Source organism: Heteronotia binoei, chromosome 21, assembly GCF_032191835.1.
Source record: "Heteronotia binoei isolate CCM8104 ecotype False Entrance Well chromosome 21, APGP_CSIRO_Hbin_v1, whole genome shotgun sequence".
NCBI lineage: Eukaryota > Metazoa > Chordata > Lepidosauria > Squamata > Gekkonidae > Heteronotia > Heteronotia binoei.
In genome coordinates, this window is record NC_083243.1 from 50,517,681 (window position 1) to 50,533,474 (window position 15,794).

The following is a 15,794-nucleotide window of genomic DNA, read 5'->3' on the forward strand; positions in this document are numbered from 1 at the left end:
GTTCTCATGGTGTGGTTAGAGTTGGGCTGGGGAAACCTGGCTTCCCATTCAGACATGAAGCTCATTGTGTGGCCTTGGGCCAAGTTTTCTCTTTCAGCCTAACCTACCTTGCAGGGGTTGTTGACAGGATAATATGGGAGGAGGTGGGAAACCGTATATGCTGCACTGGGCTCCTTGGAAGAATGGCCCAAAAAGAACTTAAAAGGTACAGGTAGCTTAATTAAAAGGTACAGCTTAATTTCCCTTCCATGTATTTCCCAATGTGGATTATCAGCCTGGGGGCAGGGGGAAATAAATTCTTCAAATGCTTTGACTTGCAGAGTTTGAAGATGAACTCTGAACTCCGCAAGGCAGAAACCTCAGCAAGGTGAAATGAGCAATGTGGCTATTGAATGGAAGTTGCTTCTGTATTTCTATAGCAGCATTAGGGTACATCATACTTTGTCCTAAGGAGCTTCAATTTTCAATGTACATTGAGAGAAGCAAAAATATCAAGGGATGAATGTTAGCAAAGGACTTTGGTTCATTTGGTTGGAGATGAAGGGATGAAGCCTGCTACTCCTGAATTTGTTTCAAAAGCTTCCTCAGAAATCATCAGGCTAGTCCATCATTATACATAAGTTCCTTGCTGAGACAAACAGAGGACCCCAAGGCCACTTCTGGTTGGTAAAATGACGCAGGAGGAAGTCTGACCTAAGTGTCCTCTCCTGACGTACCATGGTTCAGTTCTGAACTGGGCCCCCAGTTCATGTACACCTTGGAATTATGTTCTTTGCCCAGACCTCCCAGAGCACATCTGGTTGACAGAACCAGGATAGACGCTTGGGTATAGTCTTTGAAGGCCTTTATGCTTTGTACCTTGTTAGCTAAGCCTAGAAGAAACTGTCACCCCACCACCTCCAGTGTGCATAACAATGAGCACATGAAATGAGACATAATGTCTATTTGCCAATAAGCTTCAATTTATGGCATCGGTTTAAAAACTGCCATTGGGCCATAATGCACTGGCATTGTAGAGCATGTCATGATGAGCAATATGTGTTGTTGTCCCTACACATCCTTTACTGGGACAGTTACCGGAATGGACTGCTGCATAGATGGGCTAGCATGGTGGTGCACAGATTTCAAATACATTGATCTGCTTCTCTATGGCAATGAAATTGGACTGAGATGGATAGCCCCTGAATTTTGGAAGGGGAGGGAGACGGAGAGAGCAGGAAGGAAGGAGAATGAAAGCCTGGCCTGAATTCGTCCAGGTTTAGCAAACTCAGGTTAAACAGATCAACTTGTGATCTGCCTATATGGCCAGGAAACCAAGTGACCCTGTAAATATAGTTTCAGGTAGTTTCCTCTAAATTTAGGAACCTGTTCGTTTATCTCAAACCATGACTGTGACACAAAGTAGCAGTGTTGCAATCTTTGCAAACACAAGCATACATTTTTTAAAAAATTGAATTTATCTTGCTTGCAATGCCCATTTTCTTTCAAGCATTGGTTATTTGTTTAGAGTTTAAAATTAGCAGTATTTTGAGTGCATTTTTGAAGCAAAGAACAATTCAAGAGTCAGTCTTCAGGCCGCCGCATGAGCTGACCTGCTGGGGTATTTTCAAGCCTTTTATTGTCATATCAGATAATCACGAGACATAGTCTGAGGTGGATAGCTGAGTTGTACAAAGCTGTTTGGTCAAGGCATGTGATGTGCTCGAGAGCAGAGACCAGATAATCATGTTTACCGTAGTATTTTCCCATGGGTAAGCACAAAGTTTGCGGTGCTTTGTTCCCTATTAACCCATCTGGGTGTGCCCAAAAGGTCAAGGAGCAAGGCAGAGCCACTTAAATCCGCCCTTTTTTGTTTTATAAACGGATTGTCCATTTGTGCAAGAGCTTTATACACATATGGCAATTGTTGTCGTGAAATAGGATTTGTGGGAACTGTGCAGCAAATAGAAAGACACTGCTGCAATAAGGTATACATTGAATTAAACATATTAAACTGAAGACAATCTCCAAAACTAATCGCCTTGACAGGAGACAAAATACATAAACATAAACAACAAAGAACAGTCATGGAGTTCATTGTGAGTTGTGCAAAAACAGCAGCCACCAAGTTCTCCAGGGATGGCTCTTGCCCAGCTTCTTCCAACGTTTTTTGAGCTTGTGTACAAAAATCAACAAATCCAGAAGAACTATATGCCAAGGCACTATCAGTTTTCAACAGTTGCGGACAACCCATTACCGCAAAGGCAGACATAAGGTGAGCCATGATGTTTGGTGATTTCACCATGGTTATCCAGAGTACGTGTCTACGCAAACATGGACCCAGTACAAGGGTTTCAAGGAACCTATATGGGTAACATCCATTTGCCAAAGCTCGTTAGCTTGCAAACCACGTGGGTTAACAGCATAATCAGGAATATGATTAGTAGAAGCACAATGTGAGCATGAGCGAACAATTTGCTGAGCCTGATCAAAAGGTAATGAGAACTGTTTGGCAAGTGCTTTGGCGTTTAGGTGAAAATAGCTGTGACTGAGAAAGGGATCAGTAAATAGAGAGGTAACACCTTTTAAGGTCTTATCAGCATATGCGTTGCCCTGAGCAATCACACCAGGAAGATTAGAATGGCTTCAAATATGAGCAACAAAAAGGGGTAACGTACAGCAAGAAATTTAAAAACTACAAGGTTAAAAATAGAGCCAACAAATTAGGGTCAATTTGGGTAGTGATACATGCACCAGGAAGTTGATGAATCAAATTAAATGCATACAAGGTGTCAACTATTAAGTTGAAAGGCCATTGTGAATAGAGCTGAAAGGCCATTATAGCAGCAATATCAGCCCGTTGCGCTGAGGGCTGTTGCAAAGTAAAGTGTGTCTTCCACATCTTTTACACTTTCCCCCCAGCAAGCTGTGTACTTATTTTACTGACCTCGGAAGGATGGAAGGCTGAGTCAAGCTTGAGCCAGCTACCTGAACCTAGCTTCCGCCGGGATCGAACTCAGGCCGTGAGCAGAGCTTAGGACTGCAGCTTTATCACTCTGCACCACGGGACTGTTTTTGAATCCAGCTTCCGCCGGAATCGATTTGCTAGCCCTCGTAAGGCGTGTCGGCAATCCAAATTAGCATTTTCCTTGGCCAATTTCATCATCAATTCTCCTGCTGCGTCAGGATTATCAACCTGTCTTCTGATTGCCGCCTGAAGACAGTTGATAAAGTCTAAATAGGGTTCTTGTGACTTTTGACGGACAGTTGCAAAACTATGGGCTGGTAGCCCTTCTGTAGGTACTTTGGCAAAGGCCCATAAAGCACATTTAGATACAATAGCGAGGGTCGCAACAGGGAGTACAGCTTGAGCTTCAATAGTAAACTGTTCAGATCCATATAGTTGTTCAGCAGTATAAGCCCCATTGAAGCCACACCCTTGAGCATCAGCCAAATTACAATATTCACTGTCCCATACTACATACTGTCCAGGAGTTAACATCATCCTCATCATATTTTTCCAGTCTTGAGGAATCATAGTGTATCCATTAGAGAGTCCTTCTAAAAGACCTTGCACATAGGTTCCCCCTATGCCCGTATCTCTGATAGCCTTTCGAATTTCACTCTAAACAGAGTAGGGCAATGCAGCATCGTTAACAACCTGTTGCCCGTCCGCATTTTGTGCATATGTTACCGGGCATACCGATAAAAGGTCAGCCAACTCTTCCCCCGTTAACGCACTCGTTTCCTGTTCCTGTCGTACCATTTTTTGGAAGGCACTTTCCACTGGTTTTTGTTCCTTCTGTCCAGTATCTATTGAAGGGACAGGAGGGGTGGCAGCAGGAGGATGCAACTGAACATCAGAATAGGAGGGAGGCGGCTGAGTGCTAAGTTGAGAGGGGGGGAAAGCGTCGGAACCATAGGTACCAACAGCATGATTACAGTGGAACCACAATTGCAGGGTTTCCAGCGGAGCTCGTGGTTCAGCATGTAGAGCAGTGCCAATTTTCTTCCAGTCAGATACCCTGAGGGACCCGCCGGGTACCAGGGGCATTTCCCTGTCCCTGAACTTTAGATTCAGAAATAGCCTGCCCCGCCTTTCTAAGGAAATAGGTCAATTCCCTGGCGTGTGCTTTCTGTCTCTGCGAAAGCGAAGCCCCCATACTCACTCTGAAGGGGATTTCCGAAGGAATGAAAAAGTGAGTAGGTTGAAGTCCCTGTTCGGGCACCACATGAAGCAAAGAACAACTCGAGAGTCCGTCTTCAGGCCGCCACATGAGCTGACCTGCTGGGTCTTTTATTGAGTTATATCAGATAATCATGAGACATAGTCTGATGTGGATAGCTGAGTTGTACAAAGCTGTTTGGTCAAGGCATGTGATGTGCTCGAGAGCAGAGACCAGATAATCATGTTTACCGACCTTAGTATTTTTCCATGGGCAAGCACAAAGTTTGCGGTGCCTTGTTCCCTATTAACCATCTGGGTGTGCCCAAAAGGTCAAGGAGCAAGGCAGAGCCACTTCACATTTTGCTCCTGTGTTGGAGAAATTCAGCACAGCTGCTTGTTGGGTAACTACAGCTAGCATGTGCCCACAATTTACTGAATAGCTGGGATTATAGCTAGCCAGGGTTATCCTGAACAGGTTGTGCTTCATTTATAATCAGCTGCATTTGTGTGTGCTCTTTTGCACCTAAGAAAGCCAGAATTCATTAGGCTAGTGCCTGCTCAGATCAAACTACTTCCTAGGCAGCAGACTAACATTACATGGTTTATGGAGCCACCACATCTCCATTGCAGTTATGCCAAGCAGATGTGCTCCAGGGATTCCCTGTTGAAATGTAATTTCTCTGGCATGGAGGGTCCCAATCTGGGTGAGGACCATGATGCTTGGGGAGAAGGGGATGAAGCCTTCCCTTTTTCCATGACTTGAAACAGCCTGAGGGACCTGTTGCTTACACAAGTAGCACATCAATTTGACAGGACCCAGGGCAGATGCAAAGTGGACACAACTTCACAAAGTAGGGCACAACTTCAGTGGCTCTTAGCCACAGCATATTGTTGGAACTCTCTGTCTGGGGCAGTGATGCTCTGTATTCTTGGTGCTTGGGGGGGCACAGTGGGAGGGCTTCTAACGTCCTGACCCCACTGATGGACCTCCTGATGGCGCCTGGGGTTTTTGGCCACTGTGTGACATAGAGTGTTGGACTGGATGGGCCATTGGCCTGATCCAACATGGCTTCTCTTATGTTCTTATGGACCCATAAGCAGTGTAATATGTGCTTAGACCCTAAGACTGCACCAAATATTAGCTATCTGGTATAGAACACTCACTAAATGTCATTGTCTTCATTCAGGAGTCAAGCTGGCAAAATGGGTAAAGCTGGAATGCTACAGAGACAAGCTTGTGCTGCTGTCTCCCCCACCTCAAGAGTAAGACAACCAAGGAAGACTCCTCTTTTGGAAAACAATATTTTCCCTGCTAGGTTGGGCAAATGGGGAACAACTGTGGGAGAATGTGCAATACGATTTAGTACTATTATAGATGCTTCACTGTCCATTTATGTGAGGCTACTGCTATCAAATTGCAATTGGAGCAACATAGTGGTTGCACATCTTGGGCACTTGCTTCCAGTTCTTCTCCTTGGCATAATGGGGCCATTAGTAACCTCTAAGAAAGCCACAACATGCAAAAATGCATCCTCTCTATAGGGACTGCAGAGGAGGAAACCATAGCAATGGTGTCTGTTTCATTCTGTCCTGTTGTAAGGGTACAAGAAAAACAACTAGATGAGTCCTTAAGCAGTGTCAACACTTCTATCATTGTCCTTCATTGCTAGATCTCCACTTCATCAGATATTGCTTCTATCAAAGAAGAGGAGATTCCACGGTCTAACCGAGTACGAAACCTAAGGCAAAATGGACAAGTCATGCCACGCCGGCATAAACGCCGTTGGCCATCGCAGCAGGTGACAAGGAACCAGTTAGCATCACTTCAGCCTAGTGGTACAATCCAGGAAGAGAGTACACCTTTTGTGCTGGATTTACAGAACCTTCCAGGCTTAGCTAATGTGGATCTGAGTGCCCAGAACCCAAACATACAGGTAAGCCTGTGAACTGTTGGGGCTTTACATGTTAGACTGAGAGAGGGGGAGGATAAAGAAGGTGAGAGGCCTTGTGGAAAGTAGGATTAGGAGATCTGTAACAGAAAGTGGTTTGGTTCAGAGCTTGCTGGAGAAGTGGCTGTACATTTTTCCAAATAAACACTCGAGAGACACTTGAATTTGTAAGTTGGCCAAAAATATGAAGATTCTGGTATATTAGATGTTTTGCTGCTGTTAAAAGGGTTCCTTCAGTGTAATATTTTGCTTCTGCTTATCCTGCTTCTGAAACACTTCGTCTTGATACCTTGGCTTCCAGGTGACCATAGAGGTAGTAGATGATCCACAGGCTGAGATGGAGATGGACCTGCTGAAGGAGACCAACAATGACTGGTCTCTGACTTCTTCTGAATGGCTGTCCCACAAAGACCTCTTCTGGCCCCTCTTCTGGGAGTACACAGACCCTGTGGAGGAGAGGGATGAAGATGGCAACTTGGATATAAAGAACCGAGAGGATGAGGAGGAGGAAGAAGACTATACATCAGAGTATGATGAGGAGGAGACAGTTCTGAGTGGAGTGGGAGGAGACTGGGACCAGAGGTGGCCCAGTCAGAAGAACTGGATCTTTAAAGAGAAGTACAATTATGGTGAGCTTCCTTTCACCACCCACAGTAGATTTGTAGAGCTGGACAAGGGAAGGCAAAGGGTGTGCTTGCATTTCAGCACCCCTGGTTGTTTCTGTTCCTCTCCAGCTCCCATGAAACTCAGAAGCCTAGAATTAGCCAGTAGAATTAATTCAGCATGTGAAAATCTTAAATACACCTTGTATAGAAGCCTTATGTAAGTTCCAGGTGCTTTCAATCTGGGGTACATACATTCAAGAATTCTTGTGAATCTGTCACTTGTGAATCTGCTAGGCATGGGCTGCTTTGCAGGATACTGTGGCCCTGTGCAGAACAAATAGAACAGAGGTTTTCATGTAACTTGCTTATCCCTTCCCCTGAAATGGAGCAAAGAGCAGCAGGGGAGGAGGAGGTGTTTGAATTCAGAAAAATGACACAGGGCAGGGGTGCTTCCGTGGCTGTTATTTATTATAAACACATGTTGAGGGGATTCATTCAAGGATCTCCTAGTGTCTTGTATAATTTGGCCATAAATGTGTGTGTTTTCTGCTCTGGATCCATAGACCAAGTATTTGTGCAGCGTGCAATCTATTGAGTACCTGTGCAGAAAGAACCTTTGCCCCACTTTCCATGTGGTGTAGTATGCATGCATTTTCCAACAGAGAAGGGGGGGGGGAGAGTAAAGAATGAAGTCTTAAAGGTGCCACTGGACTCAAACTTTGGTATGAAGTGTCCATAACTCAAGGACTGAAAAGTTTAGAACCTGTAGTTAAGTAATCCCTGGAAATTTAGAAATCTGCTCACCTGTAATCAGAACATGCAAAGCAAAGGCTTAGGTTGCTTTGATCAGATTATGGAGTTTTGTGCAGAATCCAGATTTTCAAACAAACAAAAAAGTTAGTGCCTTAAGCCATGTTGAGAGAACTTGTATGCACACTGGTCCCTTTTTAAAGTTTCTAATTGTAGCATTATATGAGGAAAGAGATGTATGTTGCTAGGGGAGAGAAATAACCTCAAACTAGTAATCCCAATCCCAGTGATCCTGAGCGAGATTTTTCAGACTATGTGTTCCATTGTCCTTCTGTTCCCTTTGCAGACTATGAAGATGAAGAGGAATGGAGCTCTTGGTCCCCTTGCAGTGTCACTTGCGGTAGTGGCAATCAGAAGAGAACCCGGTCTTGTGGCTATGCTTGTACAGCTACAGAGTCGAGAACCTGTGACTTGCAACGCTGTCCTGGTACACGTTCCCTTCTTCCAGTCCTCCTTTGCTTTGTGTAGTGAAATGCCTCAAAATAGTTCAGACCTGCCAGCTTGCAGCCAAGTTGGATTGGATCCCATAGAAGATTTCCACAAATGGAAGGAGGGAGTAATTTTAGATTATTCCCTTTCCTTCTGATGGAGATCACTAGTTTTACAGTGTGGTGTAGTGGTTAAGAGCAGTGGACTCTAATCTGGAGAACCAGTCCTGCACATAAAACCAGCTGCGTGACCTTGAGTCAGTCACAGCTCTCTCAGCCTCACCTACCTCACAGGGTATCTGTTGTGCAGAGAGGAAGGGATGGTGATTGTAAGCTGCTTTGAGACTCCTTTGGGTAGTGAAAGGTGGGATATAAAAACCAACTCTTCTTCCTCCTCTTCCACTTCTTCCCTCCCTCCCCTCCTCTATGCTATTCCTGTGGGAGGAGGTCCCCTTTCCTGCGGGAGCACCACTTGGGCTGAGAGAGGCAGGGATGTCCTGCTCTACAGATGGAAATCTCTTCTGATCATAGAAATCTCCATTGGCTCCAAACTATTTGCCCACTTTCTTACTTGATTTTGAGATTGGCAGCAGTCTTAGCCTGTTGCATCCAAAATAACAGAAGCCCTTGTGGCACCTTACTGACTTGCCACATGTATTAATGGCATAAACCTTAATGTGCCACAGCCTAAATATGCTCAGGCTTGTGAATGCTTATGGCATAATAAAGGTGTTAGTTTTTAAGGTATCACTGCATGCTTTATGCCTTGACATAGAAGGCCCAGTTTGGCCAAATCTTATCAGATCTCGGATGCTAAACTGGGTCAGCTGTGGTGAGAATTTGGATGGGAGACCATCAAGAAAGTCCAGGGCTGCTACGCAGGGCAGGCGATGGCAGAGCACCTCTGAACATCTCTTGCCTTGAAAAACCCCACAGGGTTGCCATAAGTTGGCTGTGACTTGACAGCAAAAAAAGAGAAGCTTGATTTGAGGGAGGAGTGCTGTACCATTTTTCAAACATCCTAGAAGGATGGGGGAGCCCAGTAGGCAGAATGTCTGCCCAAAGACCAGCTCTGTCTCTACATCTCAAGTGCTAGAGACACCTGCCTTACCTTTGTGCTTCTTATTTGACCAATGCTTGAAAGACAAGCTTTGTTGCCTTTCCTGTCTCAGTCTGACCTAAAGAGGATTTGAATGCCTGAAGCTGCCTTCTACTGAGCATATCAAGGCATTGTTTATGCTGGCTGGCAGTGGCTCTCCAGGGTTTCAGCATTTTTTTTCCCTGACCACTCCCTACCTGAACTGCAGGCAGGATCAGAGATTGAACTTGCTGTGCACAAAGCAGAACCCAACCACCAGGGCCCAGCCTCTCCCCTAAAGATGTCCCTTTCAGGATCAGCCTGATAGTTCTTCTTTGTGGTTTTTAAATCATGGGTTACTGATTCTGATTATCAACTTCACTACTTCTTTTCTCAGATTCTTGATACATTGAATATATCAGGGCAAAGCCACAAACCACTACAGTGAATTAAAATTAAATGTTTGGGCCTTTCACTTGCATTGGGGACAGGTTGATATACAAGGGTTTGGCAAAACTCTGCTTCTGCTTTTGTTTTGGTACATCTATTCTTCTATAAAATGTTTTTTTTTCAGTTAACTTTAAAAACCTGAATAAAATATATAACAATTAATGAAGTCTGTAGCTGAAGATTGATTGGACCCTAAATACCTCCAAAGTTGTTGAACGTTTACGAGTTGAACCCAAATGTTATGCATCTTCTGAATGGAATTTGTCCATTCTTGGAAGGCTTGTTTTATTACATGTATTTTATTACATTTTTATTCCACATTTTTGACCATAAAATTCTTAAATTGGCTTATGCTCCTAACAATACAGCCGTTATTTTTTTCTCTTTCTCCTCCCCAATGTACAAGTCCCCATGTTGCATAGCAACAATTCCTTCCTCCAAGAGCAAAAGGGCTTTAACATCCTGAGAGCCCAGCATGGAGGATTCAGATTGTGCTCTGCCTCTGAGGTGATTCACCCTGACCAGTTGCTTTTGTGCTTTTCTCAAGGAGCAGATGGGGATTTGGCTTTCACCACTGAAGAGCCGTCATTTGAAGCTGAGAATGCCACAGAGATCTTAAACTCAGGTCAGAACCACCCCCCCCCCCCCCAACATCTTTAGGACCATTGTTTATGATAAAGAATTCCCCACACCCTCTGAACAGAGAGATGCCAGCAGGGATATATGCATATTCAACAATTCCACACAGGCTCAGGGTGCAGGTGGGGAGACAGCATTTGTTATTGGCTGTAGAATTCAGAATCCTTAAAAATTCCACTTCCATTTTTAAAGCAGGTCTCTGAGACCTAGTGCTGCAAAGATAGGTTGAAAAGTTTGTGTACAATGCCTGGTGAATTCTCCAGAGGTCTCATTATGGTTTCCAGTGGTGGAGCTTCAGTTTAGCTCTTCATTCCTCCTGTTGACAACCCATTGTTTATATAATTTATATAGATTAAATGGTATAGAATTAAAGTGAAGGATTTTGCTCATGGCTTTTGGGTTCTGCTAGGATCCAGTGGAACCCAGGCACATACTTGTTTGTCCTTTGCTAGTATCCATCCGTCTGAGCACAGAGATTTCCCACATTCCTCTCCATTCCCAGAGACCCTTCAAACCCCCAGAAAGATCCTCCCTAGCAACATGAGACCAGCATGGGTGAATATCTGCACAGTTTTAGGAGGCTAGACTAAGGAGGGGGGAGGAGCAATTTCACCCCCTTGCCACACTTCATGCCAGCCTCCTGACCCATATGGGCTTGCCTTTGCAGGGGTCTCACAGACCCAGAAATCATCTCTCCAGGAGTCAGAAGGAACTGCAGGACCAGAGAGGAAGTGGGGAAACTTTGTGTTTAGTGTATGGATGGCTGGATGCAGGCCAAGAGAAGGATTTTATAGCTGACATAAATTTCCTGCTGCAGAATGTGGAAGAGGGTCTCCAGCAAGGCTTCTATAAACTGCACTACTTATCAATATGAATAAGACTTGAGGTAAACATTCAGCAGAATATTGAGGTACCATTTCAGCCTGAAGGTGGGGATCACATAATTGAATGATCTCCCATTTTAAAAAGAGGTGGTGGAGAAAAAAAAACTAGTGCAGCAAAAAGAAAGCTAGTCCAACTTGTCTCTAGCAGTAGAAAAGAGTAAGAGTCTAGTAGCACCTTAAAGACTAACAAAATTTGTGGCAGAGTATGAGCTTACATGCATCACTGCTCACTTCTTCAGATATCAGATATCCGAAGAAGTGAGCAGTAACTCATGAAAGCTCATACTCTGCCACAAATGTTGTTAGTCTTTAAGGTGCTACTGGACTCTTGCTCTTTTCTGTTGCTTGAGACAGACTAACAGCTACCCATCTTGAGCTGTCATATCTCTGTTATTTTAAGTTTACAGTCAGCAGTGTGGCTTTGATGTAGTGGAACTCTCAAGGGTCACACCCTCAGGCAGAAGTTGTACAGTTCATTCTGCCATTTGCTTTATTGCGAGTTTATGTTCCGAGATGGATGTTTCCTTCCTTTTCTATAAAATGGGTGAGGTTTCTCAGTTTTCTACTTACTCCCTCTCCATACCCTTCATGCCATCTGTTTTCTCATTCCTGCAACCTTCTTTCCATTTCACTGAACCCATAGTATTCATTTCCCACTGCCTCTGCTCATTACCATCTGTCTCGCCTCTTCATCCTTCCCAATTTGCTTCCACTTGGCCCTGCTGTTACCAAACATCCACCTTCTGTGAGAGAATCTCTGGTATGAGAGCTATGGTGTGTGTGTGTGGGGGGGAGACCAGTGCACCTGAATATTGATAGTCCTGGTCCAAATAAGCTTGCTCACTGCCTGCTGTTTTTTCTTTTTCTCCCCAGATGTGGACAGTTGTGAAAAGTGGTTGAATTGCAAAAGCGACTTCCTCAACAAATACCTGAGCAAAGTACTTTCAGACTTGCCCAGCTGTCCCTGCTCTTACCCACTGGAAGCTGTGTACAGTGCTGTGAACTTGCGAGATGAGCAGCAGGGCAAAAACTTTCGCTGGCGGGATGCCAGCGGGCCCAAGGAACGACTGGACATCTACAAGCCCACTGCCCGTTTCTGCCTCCGCTCCATGCTCTCCTTGGACAGCACCACACTGGCTGCCCAACATTGCTGCTATGACGAGAACACCAAGCTGATCACCCGAGGCAAGGGGGCTGGCGCTCCCAACCTCATCAGCACAGAGTTCTCCCCAGAGCTTCACTACAAGGTGGACATGCTGCCTTGGATCCTCTGCAAGGGAGACTGGAGCCGATATCATGCCGTGCGGCCTCCCAATAATGGGCATCGGTGTGCTGACAACCCTCCAGAGGACGAGTACCTCTCTCAGCTACAAGAGGCCAGGGAGTATTAGCAGAGACAGGAAGTGGGGCCATGAGGGAACAGCTTCAGTTTCCTACACAGTCTGCTAAGAGCACATAGCAGGACCATGTTTCTTTCCCCCCTTTTACATCAGCAAAGGCCCCTGGTTCAGAGAGGCTGCAGAGTTACCCCTTGCTCTTGAGAACAAGGTAGCCTGTAGGAAAGCTTCATAACAGTGGCTCTAGTCATCTCTTTTCTATGACAGCCTGCAGTTCACTTCTTGACATCCTTGTTATCCCAGCAACTGCCACTGTCCATTTGACTTTAACTCTCACTCCAGAGAGTTTTCTGTAGCCAACAGATTGTCTCTTGGGATTCCTGGAAAAGCCCAGGGAAGTGGAAAAGGGTGGTAGCAATGGCAGGTGAAGGGCTGGTTTTAAAAGAAAGGCCTACCTTGCTTATTTTGTACTGCATTTGTGACACTCTCACAAAGCAGACTTCGATGTTCTTGTGGCTCAAAATAATCTGGTGTCTGAATGGCTTCACCTAACCATCTAATGTGGTTTGGGAGGGATGGCATTACACCAAAATTATGTTTAAGATAAAGTAGGCTTTCAGTCAGATCTCCCAACTTCTGTAATCTGAGATGGTCCAGGGAAGAGAGAGGGTCAGGTCTTCCCTATTTCTTACATTTCTCACAATTTGGGAGAAGCTGGGGAAGTGCAAGTTCTAGGATGGGTATGAAAACACAGCCACTGAAGTTACAACTAGGGGGAGGGATGGGGGAGGAAATGACCAAATATTTCTATTCATATTCTTTCCAGTTTGTTGGATATTCTTAGAGGAAAATATTATTTAGCAGAGCTAGAAATGAGCAGCGCAGCAAAGAATACGCAGAGATCATGCGTGGGTTTAAAAGAATATGATTGCTTTACTTAAAACTACAAGGGAAGGGTAAACTGGGAAGAAAATAACAGACACTAACTTCCTACATGTTTACAGCTAGAGAACAAAACTAGGAATGGTTTCTCTTCTTCAAACTTAAACAAAGAGAGGAAGAGATGCCATAAAATGTAGAATAGGCAATACATTGATTTCCAGTCACAACACTCAATTACTCATCATTTAACTAAGACCTCCTACAGACTTTTGTTGGTTTTCTCTCTACCTAACAGATAGGTTACAGTAAACACATGTGACTTCCTGTTGACTAACAACAAGTACTGAAGTGTTGCAGACTTGCTAATCCCAACACAGTTCCTATTCTTCCCTTTACTTCAGAGACCCAATAGTTACATCTGTGAAACCAGGTATCCTGGGGAAACCACAATGTACCTCTGGTCAGTAACACTAGGGAGAAGAAAGCCCTGGGGGTTCAGCCAAGTCTCTTATCTCAAACACCATATAATAATAATAATAATAGTAATAAAAATAAAATGGTTGTCCTTAATCTAGTACTCAGGAAGACAGGTGGGAAAGATGTTCCTGAGGAACCAATCTCCCAGTTGTGCAGCTGTTTTCTAGGAGAGGGACTGCCTGGTACAGGCTGGGCATATGATTTGACCTCATAATGTGTTCAAGGAGCATCACTTTGGGATTAGAGCAGCCTGTGCCATAATGAAAGAGTCCAGCTGGGCTTTCTGGCATCACTGTGTAGTTTCTTGCCGTGAGTGGGCGAAGAGCCATCTTTATAGTTTTAGTTTGGTTCCAATTGTCATTTTTATTTATTGGGTGGAGGCTGTGAAATCTTGTGATCCATACCTTTTTAGGCTGTGACAGGGAACACTGGAGAACAAGAAATGTGTTAGAGGAAAGAGAGCAGGAACTGGGAGCTGTGTTCGAGAGAAGGGTTAGCACCACGATGCAGAAAAGACCTCCAGGTCTGTGCCCAATAGGCTATGCAAATTTAATTTGCTTGCTGATCAGAGGACATCTTATTCATCCTCCTCCCCCCTTCCCCCAACCCCCCCTCTTTTTGTGAGATATTACTAGGCATTGCCTGTAAAAACTGAATCATCTTTTTAAACATTGCAAACAAAGATTTCACAGACCATTAATTTCTGTGTCCAGGAATAACTTTTTCACATTTTTGTGCAATCCCAGAATGTGCGCAGCCATTTCATCATTTTCTGGCAATGGAAACACCACCTCTCAAGGTATTCATGTTTTTTTGGCAGCATGAAAACTAGGAGCTTGTTTCTTAACATGAAACTTGCAAAATTCTGTTAATACAAAAGCTAATAATCACAAAGTTCTCTATGACAAGCTTCACATTTTGTAGCATTCCCACGATGAGTCACCACAAAAAAAATTGGTTTGGGACATCACAACCATACTAGCAAACCCTTTTAAAAATGTTATGCACTTTTCCTTCAAAGTTTGGATTTCTTGTATTGTGGGTTAGTAGTCCATATGCTGCTGTATTTGGGTGGTTCTACTCTGACATCTAGTGGCCACATAGCAAATGAATCAACTTGTATTTCTGCAGGGAGTCGTTAAGAATCTTACACATGAAAAATATCCCATGGGCTGCCCAGACATACTTTTTATCTGCTTTCCCTCCCAGTAGTACCTTCAGCTCATTTACTGCAATTCAGTACAGCATCATCTGAAACCTGGAATCATCTTCAGGGCGCTATGCCTGTGTGCATGGTTCAGGATAGGCTCCCTGACACCTCTGAGCCCTGGATCTCAAATGCTAAAAACTCACTTGTCCTTAGCACAAAGCAATATGACATGCTGCTATGTTTTTAAATATCAAGTGCATCAGAGGGTTTGGGTTTTTATTTTTTTACGTGAGATGCAAGATGGGAAACTTTAGAATGGGACATTATACAACAGGCTATCTGATTTTCTTGCCCTTCCTCCAAGGAGCTTGGAGGCACCTTGTATCATTCATCCCTCTTCCATTTCATCCTCACAAGTACCCTGTGAGAGGATGGTTAGGCAGGGAGATGGCAATCACTCAAGGACATCCCCAGTGAACCTTGTGGCAGGGAGAGGGGCCCTCAGCTTTTGAGGAAGAGATAGAGGAAGGGGACAGAATTCAGCTTCCCCCTCTTTCAGATTGCAGGTGCTTCTACAGCTCCCATTGCCTGCAGTAGTCCTCTAGCTGCCAGATTACCTTGGAGCAGTAGCCTGAAAAGATGCTGATGGGTTGCTGGGAACCAATAGCTATGCTCTAAGGGCTCTAATTACTTGAGCGACACTAAAGAGATTCAGTCCTAACACTTTCCTTTACAAGTGTCATCCCAACATCCTTGTTAATTTTGGGCTATACTCAAGAGGCACAGTTCCCTTTCCTTGAGAGTATCCTGCCTTAGTCTTTGTTGCCACATTCAAGAACTCTGCTCCTTTGTCCTCATACAGGCCCAAGATGGTAGAATGGACTGCGCCATTTGAAGGTACATGTGCCAACTCTGAATGCAGTTTTTTTAAAGTAGCACTAATGGGAGGGAGACCCCA

At 44.4% G+C, this 15,794-nt stretch overlaps 1 protein-coding gene across 1 annotated transcript in view; it reads left to right on the top strand.

Annotated features, from left to right (window-relative positions):
* The window catches only part of ISM2 (isthmin 2), a 44,129-nt gene extending 29,743 nt beyond the window's left edge, over window positions 1-14,386 (top strand). The window contains exons 2-6 of the mRNA XM_060262997.1: window positions 5,818-6,081; window positions 6,398-6,725; window positions 7,798-7,938; window positions 10,015-10,092; window positions 11,864-14,386. Coding sequence (XP_060118980.1) covers window positions 5,818-6,081; window positions 6,398-6,725; window positions 7,798-7,938; window positions 10,015-10,092; window positions 11,864-12,381 — 1,329 coding nt within the window. The 3' untranslated portion in view covers window positions 12,382-14,386. The remainder of the gene's footprint in view (window positions 1-5,817; window positions 6,082-6,397; window positions 6,726-7,797; window positions 7,939-10,014; window positions 10,093-11,863) is intronic.
* The last annotated feature ends 1,408 nt before the right edge of the window (window positions 14,387-15,794 follow it).